This window comes from Perognathus longimembris, chromosome 12 (assembly GCF_023159225.1).
Source record: "Perognathus longimembris pacificus isolate PPM17 chromosome 12, ASM2315922v1, whole genome shotgun sequence".
Classification (NCBI taxonomy): domain Eukaryota; kingdom Metazoa; phylum Chordata; class Mammalia; order Rodentia; family Heteromyidae; genus Perognathus; species Perognathus longimembris.
In genome coordinates this window covers 31,004,609-31,026,413 of record NC_063172.1, presented here as the reverse complement: position 1 = coordinate 31,026,413, position 21,805 = coordinate 31,004,609, and the positions used below count along the sequence as shown (strand labels likewise).

The window sequence follows — 21,805 nt, the reverse complement described above, 5'->3', positions numbered from 1 at the left end:
CAGGGTGTAGCGCAACAAGATTCATCATGGAATGGCTGAAGGATCTGAGGGCTGAATAGGTCTCAGGGTCACGTGGCTGGTAAAAAATTTGAGTTCTGACTAGCTGAAGTGGAAGAAGGAACTTGTTGACTATGTAGTACATTTGAACAGGGACCCCAGAAGGGCCTCAGGTTAATGGTAGGGCTAAACTAGTTCCAGACTGGTTGAACTCACACTAGCAAAATGTAAAAACAGGCCTCCAGCCACATTTATAACTACCAAAAAAGCATTTAAAGGAAGATAAGAAAACCCAAACAGATGTTTGACAGTTTAAAATTTACAATGCTTATCACCTAATTTAAATCACTAGATCTGTGAAAAAAAAAGCAAGCAAATGTGATCTGTAAACAAGACAGTCAAGAGAAACAGGCCCAGAAATGATAGTGATGATTAAATTTGTAGACAAGAAATACAAACAGCTGTTTTACTAGGTATATAAAATACATTAATTTATTAACACAGTTATTATTTGAACTATTGAAATATTTAAGGGAGGTTATTTTAAATTACAAGAGAAATGAAAACTATACAAAAGAGTTAAATACAATTCTATAACTGAAAGATACACTATGAAATTTAAAATTTCAGTGGGCTCAACAGCAGATTGAGTCACATTTAAGGTTAGCATTCTTAAAAACATGGTAATAAAGCAATTCAAGCTAAATACAGACAGAAGGGGAAAAGAAACACAAAATCAACAACAACAAAAAGCCACCAGAGTCTGGGTGACCTATCAGGCAACCTAAAGCACTATAAATATGCTTAAATCATGATCCAGGAAATGACAGAGTACTAACAGAAAAGAAAATTGTGTGATTAATGACAAAATTTATCTGCAACAAGGATTATATATTCATACACTTAATAAAAACCCAAACAAGTAAAACAAGAAAATCATTATAACAAACTTGCTATAAAGTAGCAATACAGAAATGTGTCTAGAGAAGAAACACATTACATAAAAGAGAACAAGATAAGAATAATCACTGAGGTTTTGTGAGAAAATGTAATGTCTTGTGGAAACAATAGATGATATCTTTAAAGTGTTCAAACAAAACCCTGACAGCCTAGAATAATCAGTAAAAGCATCCCTCAAAAGGAAGGATGAAATTAAGACTATTTTAAACAAAACTTGAGGGATGAATTCTTCACTAGCAGACCTGTACTACAAGGAATGTTGAAAGAACTATATAAAACTTAAACAATGCCAAATGGAAACACGCATTATCAAAACTAGAGAAAAGTTTGTACATACATAAATAGGTAAGAAAATGGAAAAGGTTGATCTTCATATAAAGCATATCTTTAAAAAGTAACTGACTGAAGCAAAAATAATAATGTATATGATGTTTATAAATCTAAGGAAGTTCAGCACAAGATCAATAGCATGAAGGGCGAGCAAAGAGGGAGTATTTGATCCTGAAATACATTATGGCTAATGAAGAGTATGGTACTTTGCAAATGAATATCATAAATGCTAGAGAACCACTAAAAACAAAAGTATAATTGATAAGCCATAGAGAAGATAAAGTGGACTTTGGAGAGGAGAGGACAGAGAGAAGAATGAAGGCTAAATGGACCAAACGCCCCAATTAAAAGACAGAAGTGATCAAACTGAAAAAGTTAGATGGGATTGTATGTTGTTTTCTTTTTTAAAAAAATAAACAGGCTAGAAATAGATGGATGGTAAAAAGACAAGCAACAAATTCTGAAAATACAAGGCTACCTGTGGTATCTGAAAACGTTTGCTTCCTTTTACAAACATAATTAATATTGGATAGATAGCTTCCTGGAGAGCAATAGAGATGAGCTACTGAGTTTCCTGTCAGTGGAGGTGTTCAAGAGCAGGCTGAACAATCGCATTTTAGGATTTTCATTTATACTGGTTCAAAGGTCCCAATATAAAGGATCTGCAACATGAAGCATGAATCATTTCCTGCCTAATTTTAATGAAATTGTTCAAACCTTAGATGGTCGTTACACTGCAATAGTGCTCCCCCAGCCCTGGTCTGTGTGAAAAGAACACTTCCAAGTGTGTAAGGCATTTCTCTGTGGACAGAACGACTGGAAGATTAGGAAGGAAAAGAATTAACTTTGGTAGCCCATAAAGAGTGCAATGATCCCCTAAAGCAGCAGGCTGGATTCTGTGTCTGTCACCAGGGGAGGGTGGAGTTTGGGGAAGGTAGACAGGAAATTGAATAGAAGGGATTTCAAAAGCACAGGTTCACACAAGAACTTCCCTGGGCAGAAAGGATGGGCGCCAATTCACCTGCAGGTCCTGAGTGGTGCAGCTTGAACGCATTGCTCTCTCCACTAGGAGGCCCAGGCCCTGTCCCGTGACATGTATGCTAAAGATCAAGAGCCGAGCACATGATAAAGAGGTCTGCAGTCCATCTTCCCAGATGCCTTTGCTTAGGATCATCATTATTCCCTTTAAGCTGGCACTTACTCATCTGCAAATTAGGGTTATAATTATTATAGAATCGCTTGGGCTACTTTATAAGATAATGCATATGAATGTCTCCAACAAGCCATGGCTAAAAAGGAAGTTCTTAGCAAACCCTAGCAAGGATTCTGGTTATGGTTTGTGGCTTTGTTCATCTTGAAACCATCTGCCATTTACTCCAAAGACAAAAAGCAGGGATGTTGTCCCCGAACCTCTGATTCCTGTCCACAGTGACACAGCCAGTGCTGTCCAGCCCCCGCCTCATACAAAGTTGGCAACTGACTTCAAATCAACAACTGGGGCAAGGCACTGGTGGTCATGCCTGTAATCCTAACTACTCAGGAGGCTAAGATCAGTGGATCACAGTTCAAAGCCAGGTTCAAAGCCAGCCAAGACAGAAAGGCCCATGAGACTCTTTTCTCCAATAACCACCAAAAGAAAATCCAGAAGTAGAGCTGTGGCTGAAGTGGTAAGAGGACCAACCTTGAGCAAAAAAGCAAAGGGAGAAGATCCTGGCTCTCAGTTCAAGCCCAGTACCAGCAAAAAAAAAAATTAATTGGAGGAAAACAAAGCTTTTTTGTTGCTGTTTTAGCACCTCAACTGCAGAAGAGTCTGCAGCTGTTTTATAGATTCTCTTTTGTTTCTCTGTCAGCCTCATTTCCACAGAAATGTACTCCAGTGATTGAAAGTTCTGTGATGGCTGGCTCCTGGGAAGTTCTGCTTACCACCATTTCCCCAGCACCCTCCTAGAAGGGACTTGGCACTTAGTGGGAGCTCAAGAGAAATCAGGTGAATGGATATGATCCCCTTCCCACAGCTTTCCCTGCAAGTCCCCTTGGCAAGAATCCACCTGTGTCTGTCTTGCTACACAACACCGCACTGAGTGAAGGGTTAGTACAGTGTTCCTTCTGCGCAATCACTTCACCTGATCACAGCAGCTGGAAGATTATTCCTCAGCTCCATGCAATGAAACAGGAAATAATTCGTGCTTCATGTTCCATGTCTTCCATAATGAGGCCTTTTACCAGATTAATTAGTTAGTGAAGGACAGCATACTTGTCAGAATTCTAAAGGTTTGGGAGAAAAAATGACTCAGGAGGTGAAACAGCAGGACTCCTGGTGTTCTGTATTCAGTGTGTACCAGAAACTCACTCGGGGTCTGTGGTGGTGAATCTTAAGCCCTTCTCCTTGCCCCATAACTCTGGACTTTATAGAGATGATGTTACCTTACCAGGCAACATTAGCTTCTTCATCAGTGGCGATGTTGTTTATGAATACACTGAAATGTGCATATTACAGTGAATCTTACCATAGAAACAGTTAATGAGAGGCTTTATAATTATATTTTGGGTGGCTACTGAGAATAACCACTGTTTCTTCATTAGGAGAATTGTCCTAAGAATTGCATTAACAAAGGCCAACCATAAATAACACTGGAATTTAGCCACAGTGAAATGTATCTAAATTCAGCTTTATAAATTCTGTGCAAATGGACTGCCATAGACCAGCATCTTTGCACAAGCATTGGCTGTGGCTTTCACCTCCCTTCATGCACTTCCCTTGAACCAACGTTTTGCTGTAAGTGAAATGTATTTTCTCTCAAAGCATATTCTTTTCCCAGGCTCTTTCTTACACATTTGTTTTCCTTCATTTTGGAATTCATAAAGCTTTCCATGTTTAGCTCATTTATATCCTTGCTGTGTAGCAATTTTAGAAGGTTCTGTTTTAGAAACTTTAGTATAAAAAATGCAACTCTTTATCATGTGATCAAAGGAGCTAATTTTGCTACCAAGTGGGAACCTTCCAGACGACCAAGAAAGGGACTGTTTGTATAAACCAAAGGAAAGTATATTAGAACAACTCAGTTTGTATTTACTTAATTCTTTAGCATTGTCAATGTCTAAGTTTGTTCCATCTTTAAGAATTATGATTATTCACTATATGTCTGTTCATGTAATTCTTTACCTCAAAGCCAACTTGGTGGAAATATCACTAATATTTCATAACATTAGCTAAGCAGTTTGTCATCTTGTGACCTGTCTTACAAAAAACCAGACTCACTTACTTTGGATAAATCCATACTTTTTGACACACAAACAAAACTAGAAAATAGAATTCAGAAGCTCTCAAACCAGATCAGTTTTTCTTATTGGCCTGAGCTCCCTCTAAATCTCTCTACTAATATCTTCATCATTTTTCTGATTATGATACATATTATTCATTAGGAATTACATTTATACTGTATTTTAACTTATCCTTTAAGATAGGATTGTTTGGGGCCATAAAACTTTCTCTTTTTAAATTTTTTATTATCTTCAAGGACTTGTACAAAGGAGTTTCCATTTAACAAAGCAGTTTATGAATGCAATGCATCTTGATCAATGTCACCCTCTTCAACATTCTCCCCATCCCTCTCCCATCCTGTGTCTTCCATCAGTCTTCTTAATTTTGTATGATATACATTGGACTCTTGATTGCCGTAAAACTTTCTTTTCTGCATCCTTTTTCTATGCATTTAGTCTCTTATGATCTTAACACTGTGACACTTAGAAATGACAAAAGCCCATTTTGGTTCAAACTCTTGGCCTATCCAGGTTTTGATTGTAATGCTTTCATTATAAATGCGATTCTAGAAACAATCTTCAGATTTTATTTTCAGATCCCAAAATCCATATTTATTACATGTTCTCTGACAGAAACAATTTTACAGGCAGAGTGTGTGTGTGTGTGTGTGTGTGTGTGTGCGCGCACACACACATACCAGTACTAAGGCTTGAAATCAGGGCCTAAGCACTGTCCCTTGGCTTTTTCAATCAAGACTGGTGCTCTATCACTTGAGCTATATATAGTTAAACTTCCAACTTGAAATTAATTGGAGGTAAGTCTTGCAGGCCTCCCTGCCTGAAATGACTTCCAACTGTGATCTCAGATCTCAGCCTCCTGAGCAACTAGGATTACAGGTATGAACCACTGGTGCCTTGCTTTTTACAGACAATTGATCCATGAGCATCATTCCCTAAGAGTAGGAGAATGGCAGAAAACTTTTACAAAGAGTCACAGTAGCTCAGATGAGAAAGACTTGTATTGATATTTGGCCATAAAGAGTTATATTATTGAATATGCAATAAATTCTGTATAGACCAACAGAAAACAATAAACTAGGATTGAGTATGACCAAAACCACACTACCAGAAGCAGTGCCAACGTTAAGTTGTGTTAGAAAATGGTAAGGTGGTGTAGGTGTTTGTATTTAACTACAGAGAGAGAGAGAGCGAGCGCGCAACATACATACAGAATTATAAAATTTAAATATAAGGAGCCTACAGCATGTGGGTGGTGTGAGAAGGATTAAGGGAGGGACACAGGCATTCAGGGTTGAGTGGGTGTTAAGGAAGAGCTCCATTTTATGTACACCTTTTACATGCACACACCTATATCTCTCTATACATATACCCATGTGTGCATACTTGATATGCAATGTGTTTATTTTTTCTCAAGCCACTCATTCATGAAATACCATCCACTCCATATAGGTAGCCCACAAACTTTCTAAGTGAAGGGAAGCCCTTATGTAGGTGACAGTTTATTCAGTACTCTTCCTTTTTTGGGTAATCATGGATAAAATCATGGGTGGTGACTTTGTGAGTCACTTAACTTTTACAAAGAAACATGAATGTGATTGTTCTTTTTAAGCTTTGTAGGTGGGTGGTGGTAAAGTAAAATATTCTAAAAGGTAAAATCACGACTTTTGTGCAAATATAAATTGAGCACATCCAAAATTCTATTCTGTTTATTAACTAATGTAGAAATTAGTAAGATGTTCATGCCAATTCAAAGAGCATTTGAGAAACTAAGTTTATACAATTTAATAAACAATGTAATAAAAGTTGCTGAGTTAAATAAAAATTGTCTTACAGGCCCATAAGTCATAACCTTTGGGATTATTTGTTTCATGGGATAAAGTTAATTTTCATTTCTTTTAGGCATTCATAAATTAACTTGTCACTACACTGAATCTAGGACTTTTAGTAAGTAGGAAACAATGAGTCAAAATAAATACATTCTCCTAAAAACTTTTGGGGATACTTGGTACCCTAATAACATTAGAAAATGTGTTCCCAATAGCCAAAATATGGAAACAACCCAGAGGCCCCTCCACAGATGAATGGATCCAAAAAATATGGTACCTATACACAATGGAATACTACATAGCGATTAGGAATGGTGAAATAGTGTTACTCACAGGGAAATGGTCAGAACTTGAACAAATAATGTTGAGCGAGACAAGCCTAGAATACAGAAAACAAAAGGGCATGATCTCCCTGATATATGACTGTTAAGATGGGGTGATGGAGAGACAGTAGAGACCAGGTCTCTGAAACCAAAAACTGCTTTTCAAGTGGTATTTCCCACAGGATTGGGTCAGCGACCCAACATTATGTAACTAAAACCAAACAACTACTCAACATATAAAGGTCAAAAATTGACCTCTCAGTGGAATACAATAGCTCAAAAGCTATGTATGTACGTTCATATAAGACTACTGTCGACATATTGTCTAATGTCGACATTACATTTAAAGCCCTAGGCGAATTTCCTTTGGCGTAGGCCACGTGGCTACTGTATATGTTCTTGGTACATTGTATATTGTATATATGTCTACCTGACCTAGGGAAGGGAAAGAAAAACAGGGTGTAAGATATCACAAGAAATGTACACACTGCCCTACTACGTAACTGTATCCTTTTTGTACAACACCTTGTCAAAAAATTTGTGTTTAATTAATAAATAAATTACAAAAAAAAAGAAAATGTGTTCCATGCCATGTTGCCTTGTTTTCAGGCTATGGATAATTTTCTTAACAATGATGAGAGGATACAGGGACATATTGAGAAATGTTCATATCTCAGACCCTAAGGTAAATAAATGCATACATGCTTTAGGTAAGGAGCACCTACTTGTCATTCCTTGAGACAGAAGCCAGGAGTAGGAGGCCCAGAAAGCAGGATTTATTTACCTTTGCTATAGAGAAGAGTAGAGCCAACGCTTGCCTCTGCCGTTGCCCCATTTGATAGTCTGATAATGCATTCATTTATCTATTTAGTAATTAAAGGGCTATTTTTGAGCATCTTCTACATGACAGGCATTGAGAATAAAGGTGCCAAAGACAAAATTTCTGATCTTATGGAACTTACCTCCTACTAAAAAAGGCAAATAACAATTAGAAAACTACTCAATAATAATACTACTAATAAAATAATAATAAAACTACTCAATAATATAATTTCAGTTCTACAAAAAAGTCCATCAACTGATGAATGGATAGTAATTTGTACATTTATTCTATGGAATTCTAATCAGCCATAAGAAAATAAAATCCGTGTGTGTGTGTGTAGAACTGGAGATCATTACCTTAAATGAAATTAAACTAGGCACAGAAGGACAAGTATCCGTGATCACACTCACACATGGAATCAAAGAAATACTGACCTTATAAAGGATGAGAGAGGAATGGTAACCACCTGATATTGGGGAGAGTGGGAAGAAAATGGGAAAGTTGAGCAACTGGTACTAAGTTACAGTTAGATCAGAGTAAGAAACTCGGTATGGTATTGCACAGTAAGGTGACCATAAATAACAGTTGTGCTCTGTACATCCTAAAAAGCTAGAACAAAAGATGGGAAATATTTTCACCATGAAGAAATGATAGATGACTGAGGATATAGATATGTGTAATTGGATTAAACACTCACAATGTATATAGATGTTGAAATATTGTGTGACACCCCATTTTATGTGTAAGTTGATAGTTTATCAGTTAAAATTTGGAAAGAAAAAGAAGAAACAGAGCAAGGGACATTATGAATATACAGAGGGATGGGCAAGCTTCTGATAGAATGGTCAGAAATTTCCATGAGGTCTTGTAAGGCTCTGAAATATGGCCCAGCCAGAACCATGGGACCAATGTCCAATATTGATCTTCTAGGAAATTGTCCCAAACTCCTAGTCCCACTGTATGAGTATAATTTTACTTCATAGGCCAATATACCTCCATCTAAAATTTCTATCCCCTTGTCATGAAGTTGAAATGAGAGTGGAGATCAAAGTAGCAAATAGAAGAAGCCATGCAACTAGTTCCCCCACTGAGACAAGAGAAGGTTCATGGCATGGGCTTTAGCTTAAATGCACCCGAGTTTGAGTCCCATCTTTTCTACTTAGTACCATAAAGACAAGTAACTTGAATGTGGGGATGACATGTGATGATCACTGACTCACGATATCACTAGGAGAAATACATGAAATACCCTCCAAAGAGTTATTGGTACATAGGAAGCATTCAACACATCATAGCTTTTATTCTTGCAATTCCTCCAGAAGGTAAGTCTTCTGTATTATCTCCATGTAGTACTGCCTATCCAGAGTCTTATTAGTATTCACACAACTGGTTTTATTGCTGCCATAGAGATTTTTTTAACTTTATAGGAAACAGACTCATCATCACAGAGTTTAGGTACCCTCTGACCTGCAAGTCCACTGGTTATAAAATTGTTCTAGCATAGCCGGGTGCTGGTGGCTCACACCTGTAATCCTAGCAACTCAAGAAGATGAGATCTGAGGATCTCCATTCAAACAAAGGCAAGGTAGGAAAGTCCCTGAGACCCTTATCTCCAATCAACCACCAGAAAACCACAAGTGGTGCTGTGGCTTAAAGTGGTAGAGTGCTAGTCTTGAGCAAAAGAGCTCAGGGACAGCACCCAGGCTGTGAGTTTAAGCCCCATGACCAGCCAAAAAAAAAAAAAATTATCCTTGCAGCCAGCCCAAGTTTTGTGAAGTGATAGAAAGTTTGTAGGCTGAAAGGCACACAGATGTTTGAGTTCAAGCTTGAAGGTTCTTGGTAGTTGGTAATTTTACAATTAAAATCATAATACCTTCAGTGAAATTTTTATCCAGAGTCTTTTTCTTTCCTTACCTATCTTATCATTTTCTTTGTTTTCCTTTTGAGTTGGTTTCTCTTTGGGGAAGCTATGGGTTAGGAAGCTATTCATTAACTACTCCTAATTCTAATTTTTAATAAGATTTAGGAGGGATTAAACTGCCTCCTTGAAAAGAGAGATTAAATGTCTGCAAATTCCATGAATTGATTTTCTAATTGTTCTGGTAATAATGTATTTTTCACTTGATAATACTACTGAAAAAACAATAATTCTAATTAAAATTTAAATGTACATTTAGCATTTTTTGAGTCATAGGGAGACAAAGTACCCTTGTAGGGAATATATTAAGAACATAGGAGTCTTCTCTAACCCCATAATTACTATGATCAGGGAAATTTCTGTAATCCATTCTGTTGCAATTAAATGACATACCTCAAGACTGCTCAAGATCTATTTATGAAGGAGAAATGGATTTTTCACAGCCGCTCGCCCAGGAGTGCACTCTTCATGCAACTCTGTGCATATTCAGCATGTGTGCTAAAATAACAGACTTAAACTTTTGTAGCTTCCAAGAGTCTTTCAGAAATTTTTCCTGATACAAATTACCTAGTTTTGAAATCCCACTGATTATACGTGAGTGGGAGTCAGCACACAAGAAGGGGCTATGGAGATGTTTGTGTATTTGTTCACCCACCTTTTCAGAAATTAGCAGGTATTCAGCCTTGCCCCCATATCCTGCATAGACCATGGCTATTATCACCCCCTCCCTGTGAAATCTGCTCTGAACAGCAAGGGAAAGCTTAGACCTTTCTTATTACATTCACTGATTGGATGTCGCTCGTCTTACAGCTTGGAAATATTTTCTATGAGATGAGTGTTTATTAAAAAAAAAAAAAAGGCTCACAGAGGGAGAGGAAAACAGAAAATAATCCAAGTTAGTCAAGATGGGGTTATGGTGAATATATTTCATGGTCCAATTGTTCCATCATTATGAATAATTATTTGTGCCAGTCCTGGGGCTTAAACTCACAGTTTGGGCACTATCCTTGAGCTTTGCTTACACTCTACCACAGGAACCACAGCGCCACTTCCAACCTTTGCTGGTTAGTTGGAGTTAAGTCTCATGGACTTCCCTGCCCCAGGTGGGTTTCGACCATGATCCTCAGACCTCAGCCTTGAGATGCTAGGATTACAGGCATGAGCCATTAAGAACAATTTTTAAATCCTCCAAGTCGCATTTAATTGATGATGATGTGATGGGTATTTGGATCTTCCTTCCTAGCTGTGGTAACAAAAAATTGAATGCCTACTCATCCCCAGAAGCATCTGAGAGGTTGAGTATTACTAGCCTTGTTTCAAGATCGAGGAAACTAAAGTGCCATGGCCTTGCATGAGACTTTGAAAATCACCCCATAATTAAACAGAAAAATCTGAATCCAGACCTCTAGACCATGTTCTCCCTGCCACATCTCCCTTCTCCTTGGTTGGCATGCTGAAGGGTATGCGTATCTTCATATCCTTCCATTCTAAACCCCTTGGAAATAATTTCCTGACAGTGAACTACCTTAATAATGCTATAGTTTGTTTCCAAGGGAGATTATTGGCCTCCAGAATAGACCTCATCTACCAGCTTTCTATTTCTAAAAGGCATTTGATGATTCCCTGTTCAGAGCTCATATACCTGTCAGAAGATACTATGCAATTTATCTTTAGAGATAGTTGACATTCCTCAGTCCTAACAGTGATGTCAGGTACTCTTAGAAATTGAAATGATTGCTGAGCTCCTTCAGTACGGGTCCTATAGAGCAGTGGCCATCATGAATAAACTGTCTCCTTGGAATTGCAGAGACAAAATCGCTAGACAGCCAGTAAACTTCCTCATGGTTCCTGTACTTATTAGCACCCTCCTTAGTGATAGCAGGATTTCTCAAGTTATTTTCATTTTGCAGAACATTCATGGGAACTTGGATGATGTCTGAGGAAATGCTTTCGTTAAGCCATTGGTTTTAAAGGGAGGCAGCCAAGCACACACCCATCTGGCACTGAAATTCCTCCAGTCTGAGACAGAAAGGGAATTTTGGGTGCCTGAAGGGAAGCATAAAGACTTCATGCCTCTATTTTAACTATTTAGAATTTGGAGCCCTTTTCTGTCAGTCACCACAAAGCCTCTTTTAGAAGCTCCAAATAAAAGGAAAGCAGACCAGCAAGAGCCACTCTTGCTCTTCCCTTCCTATTTCCTGATGCCCACAATTCCAGCTCAACCTCCATCCACTCTCAGTGCCTTCCGTTCTGTGAGCTTCAGATTCTTGTCCTGACTTTGTGCAAGAATTTGACATTCACCTGCTGCTCTCTTGGGGTCTAGAGAGTATGTGCTCCCTCCCTTTCCCACTAATTCTAAATGTCACAGCTTCTCTTAAAACACTTCCAGCTGCCGTCAGAGTAAACACACAGATTTGTGTCTCCTGGGCTGGGTTGTAAGATCATGGCATAAAAAAGAGCATGGATTTAAATAGATTTCTGGCCTTACCACTGGGAATGGTGATTGTCTTCATCCCCCTACCTTCCTGAGAATTCCAGAGGCTAAGATATCATCTCACCCGGTCCTCATAGACTCTCTGACTGTATATCTTGCTCAACTCTTTCCTCACCTCCAGTTGTTCATAGAACTCCCACACACACACCTATTTTGGATGACCACCCTAAGGTGCAGTCACAGTCACCCTACCTTCCTGCCCATTGACTATCCAGAGCTCAAACATAGGGACTATGCCAGCCTATTTTCAGTCCGTAGGACCTCCCACATTGGGTTGCCAACATCACCTGCCAATGTTATCCGCCCATGTTATCTCCATATCACCTACACTGGAATGCTCAGCTATTCTAGGCACTGAGGATACCCGTGCCCATTACCTATCTGTTACATCCTCAGTATGCAGGCTGGGCATTCTCTTTTACCACTCATTACTTTTCCTCAAGTTTCGCTACCCTATTATGTACCCCTAGAAGTAAACACCCATGGACTGCAATAATGATGCCTAATGCTCTAGATTATGATTGGATTTGGCCAAAAGGATATTGTGAGGCACAATTAAGGACAAAATCTCTCACTTCTCCAATCATAGTTCCTCTCAACTCAAGATTACTGTTCTGCAGATATAGCCACTGTCCCTGAGTTTCAACAACTGCACTGTCTCTCCCTATTTCCTTCCTCTTCTCCCTCTCTTTACCTCCCTAACCTTTTTCCTTTTTCTCTCCTTTTAGGCCTATAGGTGGTAATGGTTCTCCATTTATGCTCTCCTTGGGATTTTCCTACATCCCTGATTGGTTTTATTTAGCCTTGACTATTCTTTATGAATACTCCTTACATTAAATTCTCTGACCTATCATCTTGGAAAATCCTATCTGTTTACTGCTAGGACTACTCAGACTGATATAGCATCCTCCAGGCTAAATTTATTCATAACATTTTCTTATAGTCGGTCAGTCAGAAAATATACTTCCATCTCTGACTTGATGCTATATTCTAAGCATAGAGCAGGTAGCAAAACAGAGGATCTGCCTTCAAGGAGCTTACAGTATACTAGGCTAATACGTAATACAAACAAATACAAAAAAGGGTGGTGGTGATTGTGATAAGGAAAATATGGAGACACTCAGCACAAGACTGTAATCTAGGATGCAGAGGATTCATTCAATTCTATGAATGATACTCTGGTCTTTTGGACAAAGGAACACATTGCAGTGCATACTACATTTTGACTATGTGGTTTATTACTTATGTACACCTTTTTATCTACTCCCACTATGGAATAAGCTTTCGGAGAATGCAAACTATGTCTTTTTACTTTTGTATCTGCCACATTTCTTAGCCCACTGCCATGGGCTATTGTAATTTCTCAGTAAGTGTTTGTCCAGTTGAACTGGATTGTACCTTTAGAACATTTGTAGAGACCTCAGCCCTAGCCTGCCCATGGAAAGTTTTATGTTATCAGCTACAGGATGGTAAGATTCCATCCTTTCTGAGCTACTGGAATCATAGAAAAACTTAACCATTATAGAAAGCAAGTTGATGCACAAACCCTCCTAAACATGAGCAAATGATTTTGCTAGATATTGTCAATTTGTTAGGGTTACTTGCCAGTATACTTTGGAGCCATTAATTGTCAGGGGAAATAGTTGGACTCTTCCACACTTTTTCTTTTTTTTTGGCCTTACTAGCTTGTGTTGCATTTAACAGCACCATGGCTGAATTCTGTAGGAAATGAATGAATATGAAGGAAACAGGAACTCTACTCCAGACTGACAGTTTAGGAGATAGATAGGACAAAACTTTGCATGAATTTTTAAGATCTTAGCCAGTGTGGAGAAAATCCAAGCAGTATCCTGGAGCAATAAATGTCTCAGAAACAAGGCAGGACAGTAAGTGAGAGAACCCAGGAAGAGAACAGAACCCTGGCAATTTAGTAATAAGCTCACAGAAACATTCCCTCTTCCTTCATCAAATAATTATTGGATAAAACAATAGCTGTCTTTGTAATATCTGGCTTACTTAGCAGTAAACAAAATAAAAGAAGTCATAGAAGTGATAAAGTGAGAATTTACAAAGATAAGAATTCTATGGAGCTCAGCATTTATCTGCCAATTTCCATTTTCCAAGAGCATAGATTGTTAGTTTGATAGTTAATTAGTTAGTTGGTTAGTGGGTTTTGAGAACATGTTTTTTTTGTTAAGAGCATTGAATTCATTCACCTCAAAGGACAGGTGCAAAACACGGAGCTTCTGGTATCCTTATGTAATATAAGATAGTGCTTAACTTTAAACTTATTATGATAAATATGTGATCTATAATTTATAAGGTCTCTATAAACCAACTTTAAATAAGGTGTATGATTTCCAAAGTAGTCATCAGATTAAAGATCAGGGAAATAAAATCAATCTAAAAGGAAGCAAAAATAGAAAGGAAACAAAAGAAACCTAGAAAATATGATGAACAAATAGCTAAAACTAAGATGAATGAATGAATCCAATGAATGAATAAATTAATCCAGTTTAACAATAATCATTGTATACATAAACAGGTTACACTCTGTAGGTAAGATATCAAATATCAGGATCCTAGAGCTTGCAAATTCAACTCCAATCTACTCATAAGAGAATCCCCCAAAACCACAAAGACAGAGGAAGACTGCAAATAAAATGATGGAGAAAGACATCATAGTGTAATATTCTGCAGAAGGAAGCAAATGTAACTGGCTATATGTAATGTTAGGAAAAGCTAGACTTCAGGACAAAAGCATTAAGTACGTACAAGGATGGCTACATATGAATAAAATTTCAATATACCAAGAAGATGGAGTTTTACATTTATATGACCCTATGAGTACCACCTTCAAACATATTTTGTAAAAATGCTGAAAGTCCAGGAAAAAGGAAATGCTCAAAATCACGGAAAGACATTTTCACACATATCACCCAATTTTGATATATCAGAAAGACAGTAAATTATAACCAGTTAATAAATTTCATCTAATAGATATCCACAGGACATTGGAAGCACTCTCTTTACATGTACTGTGCCTGAAAATAAATAATGTGGTAGGTCATGAAGCAAATCTCAACAAAACAGAAAGAACTGAACCAATACAACAGTGATAATCACAAGACACTATGTTGGGAATGAACTTTACAACTAGCAGGGGAAGGGGGAAGAATGCAGGGGAAGGGGGAAGAACGCAGGAGAAAACGAGGGAGTCGGGTAGCAATGTTTGACAAGAATTGTACTCATTTCCTTTCTTCTTCTTTTTTTTTTTTTTTTTTTTTGCTAGTCCTGGGCCTTGGACTCAGGGCCTGAGCACTGTCCCTGGCTTCTTTTTGCTCAAGGCTAGCACTCTGCCACTTGAGCCACAGCGCCATTTCTGGCCATTTTCTATATATGTGGTGCGGGGAATCGAACCCAGGGCTTCATGTATACAAGGCAAGTGCTCTTGCCACCTGGCCATATTCCCAGCCCCACTCATTTCATTTCTTATGTAACTGTAACCCTTCTGGACATCACCTTTACAATAAAAAAATAGAAATAAAACCCATAGTATATAATAGAAATTCATAGTGAAATATATGACTAGAAAAGCCCCATAGTTGTCAACGTTTTCAAAGACAATAAGTTGAAAAAACTAGAAATTAATACATGTATAGAACTGAATAATAACTAATCAGAACTGACAGAGAAGCTAAAGCAATAGGGAGGGGAGGGCGGGGCAAGGAGTTTTCCTTTAGGGAATTTGCTAGGGCCTTTATTGTGGCTTAATGTTCATGCTGGAGACAAAGGAAATCTCTAAACTAATAGCTCTGCAGCTGAACCCAGCATTCAACTCAAGAAGTTAGAGAGGAAAATAAACCCCCCAAAAGAAGCAAAACAATAAATATAACAGCAGAACTCAATGAAAGAAAAACTGCTACTAATAAAAAGAATCTTCAAAGTCCTATGTTATTGTCCTTTTTTTTCCTTCAAAAGACCATCAAAAAAATGACAAATTGCTGGCAAGATTGATGAACCAAAAAGAGAGAAGATGTTCATAAGACACAGCAGAAATAAAAGCAAAGCATCACAATAGGTACAGAAGAAATTGTCAAGAATAAAAGACAGGCTGTTATTGACCACTTTTGCTGTTTATCTTGAATATTTTAGCAAAACTGGTGAATGCCTAGCAATATGGAATTTTTTCAAATTAATTCAAAAAAGATACTAAGTCCAAATGGCTCCAATTAGTTAAAATTGTTACCACAAAAAAAGAGCATCAGACTTAGGTAGTTTTTTTTTAAGGTTCTACAAAATAACCAGGAAATAAATAATTCTAATTCCACACAAGCCACACTAGAATGTAGGCAAAGAAGAAACTTCATTTTATAAATCAAATACATCTTGGCTACTAAAACTGGATAGCCACAAATAGAAACAGTAAGGTTTTTTAATGTGTAATTTTCAGCAGCACCTATATTTACCAGCCATCAAGGAAAGCCTGTCCTATGAAATTTTAGAGATGCTATATACAGAAACTTAAATAACTAGAAACATATTTGTATAAGATTTCCATGGATAACATTAATCAAGATATATTATATTCATAAACTGCTTTGTTCAATGGCATCTCCTTTGTATTTGTACAACTACTTAAAGATTAAAAAGGAATATATAAAATAAGTAAATAGGACATAGTATCCTAATAAAACAATGTAAGATCTGCCTCCAAACTGATAGTTTAGTGTACTAGTCAAAATCCATAGGTATCTTTTCTGGAAGAGCAAATAGGTAAGAATTGATACAAAACTCCTGAAGGGACTGTGTCACTGTCACATCCTCTCCAGCACCTGAAATTGTCAGTCATTTTTTTGCTGATCTGGAGATGAGAAAGGTTACTTTATTTTTATTACTTTTAAAATCCGCACTGCAGTATCCATGGAAATTCCACTCATAATGGAAGTGTAATTTTTTTAATTGCATGGTAAAATTAAACACACATATAGTATGTAGCTTAGGCATTCCACTGCCACTTTTTTATCCTAGAGAATGTTGATAATAGCATATAGTATAAGAGAGGTGGAGGGGTGGAATAAATTTCTACTGTCTTGAAAATAAATATAATGAGATAGTATAGTGTACAGGAAAAAAAGTTGTATAGCCATTCATGATAACAAACATGTTCAGTGAGAAAAGAAAGATGCAGAAACATACCTGTGGTAAGTACCTCAAAAGATGGTAATATAGGCTGGGAATATGGCCTAGTGTCAAGAGTACTTGCCTCCTACACATGAAGCTCTAGGTTCGATTCCCCAGCACCACATATACGGAAAACGGCCAGAAGAGGCGCTGCGGCTCAGGTGGCAGAGTGTTAGCCTTGAGCGGGAAGAAGCCAGGGATGGTGCTCAGGCCCTGAGTCCAAGGCCCAGGACTGGCCAAAAAAAAAAAAAAAAAAAGATGGTAATATAACACGTGTGTGTGTGTGTGTGTGTGTGTGTGTGTGTGTGTGAGTGAGTGAGTGTGTGTGTGTGTTTGGCAAAACTATAAAGAAAAAGAAAGGAGTGGTTAACACAAAAGCATAATGGGATCATGGGTACATCTAGAGGGCCTACAGTGAGGAATGAAGGAATCACAAATTGGCCTTCAAGGGTCCTGGAAATATTTCTTGATTGGATCATGGATATATGTGTACTTTTAATATTATCACTTCTAGTAATAAACATCTGTGTTTTCTACAAGCTTCTGTGGGTTGGGTATATTTTGCAACCAAACCATCAACCAGGCTGCCAAAAGTACAGGGCTGTGTGCAATGAGCATCCACAAGATGGGCTGAGTATGTTTTCAAGAATGAAGTAGACAGGAAGCTTCTCTGAGGTTCTGAAACTGGTGAAAAGTGAGAAGACTGCTTTTCAATGGGGCAGAGGCTCCTGCCGGTGCTGGTGGAAGTTGCTGGCGATTTCATGACTGGCAGAAATAAATTGCCCATTTGTAAAGGAAAGCTTAAGCAAAAGAATATTGACTTTCCTTTGTTTCCAGAAAGGTGCAACCCTTGCACTCTTGTACAGGCAAAGATGCCGCTGTCTTTTATGTCTATCAAGACATTTGTGGCAGTTACTTACTCAAATACAAGTTTATTTTTGCTCACCTACAGCAAGTCTAGAAGTAGGCAGTACTGCACTATTCAAAGGTTAGTCACAGTTTCAAAATCCAGACCCCTCTTTCCACTCTGCCATTTTTAGGGCACAGTCATTTCTCCCATGCAGCTTCTACCTTCTCATCTATCTTTAATGTAGCGTTTCTACCAAGTACTAACTCCTGTCAGCAGTGTGAAGGCTTTCCTAGATTATGCCCAGCCATTATCATAGTGGCCAGAATGGTGTCAGATGGACACTTCACACTGCAGGAAGCCTGGAGGAAGTAATTAATTTGCCACCACATCTAGTAATAAAAACAGGTAAAATGTAAGGGATAGAGAGTAATGGTAGCAAGGGTTTCTGAGTAGCTAATCAGCAACATTTGTTGAAATACCCCACTCAGCATTCTTCCTCTTTTCTCTCCAGGAGCCAGTCTAAGTAATGACGCATATAAGTATTTCACCTTCCATCACACCAGTGGAGACACCATGACTGTCATAAATCCAAAGCAGATGAATATTGCTGCTGCTGTTTGGTCTGTAGTCGCTTACGTAGTTGCGGACCTGGAAGAAATGCTACCCAGGACCTAACATTATCAAGAAAGAAGGTATTTTCATCCTTGCTAACCAAGAATCCTGGGTCTGCAGCAGTTCTTACATAATAGCTTATCTGATTCACCTTCGAAGCACAAACCTTCTTTGTACTTCCTGTTATCCTCTTTCTCAATACTTTCTAAATTGTCTATTTTTCAGGATAAAGAATGACCTCTACCACCTCTACAGAATCAAAATACGGTGAGGATCAAAGTAAGGGCATTTCTTTATGCCGTCTTTTAAAAAAATACTCTTTCTACTTTGATAATAAACATGGAATAAATCTTTGGAGGGCCTCTGGTTTTCTATGTTCATTTAGAGACATTAAATAAGACAAGACCAGTTTTTGTTATTAATGGAGTAAGAGGATAATTATAGAATGTAAGTAATATCTTAAAAGTATGGAGGTATCTAACTTTCTAGTTTATAGATTTTATATAATACAAAGCTTTCAAATGAGATGAATTTTTAATTTGCAAGGAAGAAGGATGTTCCCATTTGAGGAAAATATCAAGATGCATAATCAATTGCCTTATTATACATAAATGCTATAATCTAATTAGACAAATAAGAATTCCATTTGACATTTATGTTTTGAATATGTCACGTATTTCCATTAAATTGGGGCTTATTTGCATTATTGAATCTGAGAGGACAAATAATATTTGCAGGGTTTCTCAGAGTACAAACATTGCTCCTTATTCACTCTGTGACCTGTCCTACTGTTCCTCCTCATACAATGACTAATTTCCCACCAAAAAAGCAAAAAAAGGAGGTAACAAATTTATTGTCAAGAAATAAAATAAGAAGACCAGACTTAGAGACAATCTAAAAGTTAGAACAATCAGAGATGAAATTTCCCAGAACTATGATTAATGTATCAAGGATCCAGGAGCAGAAGTAGAGTAAGTCATGAACAAAGGAGAATTTTGGCAGAGAGATGGAAGCTATAAAATAGATGCAAATGCTAAAAAAAATTCAGAAATAAAATAAATTATTTTGGGCGCTCATTAGCGAACAGGACAAGGCTGAGGAAAGAATCAGTGAAGTTGAATATAGGTCACAAAAATTACAAACTCAAACACTAAGAGAAAAAAGAATACAGGACAGAAATTCAGAATGAACCCTTATCAATCACCTTGAACCAGCATCAATTCAAAATGGATCAAAGATATCAGTGGAAGACATGAAATCATAAAACAAATACAGGAAGGAGTAGGAGAAACATTCTGACTCCTTGGCACAGGAAAGAACTTTCTGAGTAAAGATCTAGCAGCACAGCAAATCAAAGACTTGATAAATTAATTGCATTCAACTTAAAAACATTCAACTTCTGCCTGGCAAAGGACATAGACAATAAGCTAAAAAGACAACCTACAGAATGGAAGAAGATTTTTGTCAGCTATAGATCAGACAAGGCCTAATATCCAAAAAATGCAGAGAGCTTAAAAAATTAAGTCCTCAAAAAAAGCATGGTTAATAAATGGACTAATGGACTAATGACTAATAAATGGTTAATAAATGGACTAATAATGGACTAATGAAATGGACTAATTTCAAAAGAAATAAAAATGGACACATAAATAAATGGTCTACATCCCTGGTCATAAAGGAAGTGCAAAACAAAACAACATTGAGATTCTACCCTCATCCCAGTTAGAGTGGCCATTATCAAGAAATCAAATGATAACAGATGCTGGCAAGGATGTGGCCAAAAGGGAATCCCATTACACTGTTGATGGGAATGTAAACTTTTTCAACCACTCTGGAAAACAGCATGGAGGTTCCCCCAAAAATTAAACGTAGATCTATCCTATGATTCTGCAATTCCACTCCCAGGCATTTACCCAAAAGATTACAAACCAGGATACAGTAAAGCCACAGGCACAACCATGTTTATTGTAGTACTACTGATCCAAAGGTATGAAATCAACTCAGATGCCCCCAATGGATATATACACAATGGAATTTTACTCATCCATTAGAAAGAATATTATACCATTTGTAAAGAAATGGAACGACCTAGAAAAAATTAAGTGAAGTAAATAAAGCCTAGAGAGGCAAAGGATGCATGTTTTCCCTTATACGTGGAAGCTGGATTTAGCTTGTAAACATAAATAAATGTGTTGGAGGGTATATAAGTATATAAAATATGTTTTAACTGAGTGAAAACTCAAATAGCATAATTCCTTAGAAAAGAAAAGTCAAAGCTCAACAAAATAAACACCAGCAAGTACTTGAAAGGGGTGGGGTAGGGTAGGGTCAAGGGAAAAGGTGCAGACAAATAAAGAAAAGAAGGAGAGAATGCAATCAAGAATGTAATGTATATCCTACAAAATTAAGAAAAGTGAGGGAAGGATTGGCAAGGGGAGGGATGAATGAGAATGTTGGAAAGGAGACAATGATCAAGATCAGTGGCAACTTCTTGTACAACTACTTAAAGATAATTTTTTTAAAATCTAAAGAAAAATTTGAAAGAAACAAGTCAAATTTTTTTCATTTTGTTTTTGTTTTTTGGTGTCAGACCTGGGGCTTAAACTCAGGGCCTGGGCTCTGTCCCTGAGCTCCTTTAGCTCAAGGCTGGCACTCTACCACTTGAGCCACAGCTCCACTTCTGAGAAGCCAATTTTTAAAGAAAGAAAACAGAAAATTCAATTTTCCACCATCAGATCTTCACTAAAGGAAATTTGAAAAAGTGTTCTCCCAACAGAATTAAATGGTAGAACAAACATTAATATAGTGTTGAAGTGGTGCAGAGATTGGCTCCAACATCTCTTCAAGCAGATGAGCAATTACAGGGCTTTATACAACAGGCCTCTTGGGAAAAGGCACCTTGCCATTCCACCATTGACAATGTAGGCCATGACGTCACTGGAAGCTGCTGTCTAGGCATGAGACCTCCTAGGCAGCAGCCATGCTCACTTGAATATCTACATTCTTAGCCAAGTTTCCTCCATGAGCAAGACTCCTCTTAGGACTAAGACACTCCTCCTCTGACTTAGTACTTTTCCATTTCTGTCCCTTTTGCTTTCCCTCAATTCTTGCCCACAAAATGTCAAGTCTTTGGATTAGGTCCCTTTGATGGTGGGACCATCTACACTGTACCACCTGAACCTTGCATACTGACACTATCAGGGGAG

General features: G+C 37.7%; 1 protein-coding gene across 2 annotated transcripts in view; it reads left to right on the top strand.

Annotated features, from left to right (window-relative positions):
* Cpq (carboxypeptidase Q) overlaps window positions 1–18,953 on the top strand; it is a 314,855-nt gene extending 295,902 nt beyond the window's left edge. The window contains exons 7-8 of one of the 2 annotated variants that reach the window (XM_048358927.1): window positions 18,499–18,679; window positions 18,825–18,953. In XM_048358927.1, the coding sequence (XP_048214884.1) occupies window positions 18,499–18,662 (164 nt within the window). In that variant the 3' untranslated portion in view covers window positions 18,663–18,679; window positions 18,825–18,953. Of the gene's footprint in view, window positions 1–18,498 lie in introns of both variants that reach the window. The other variant, XM_048358926.1, reaches the window with a different exon arrangement.
* The last annotated feature ends 2,852 nt before the right edge of the window (window positions 18,954–21,805 follow it).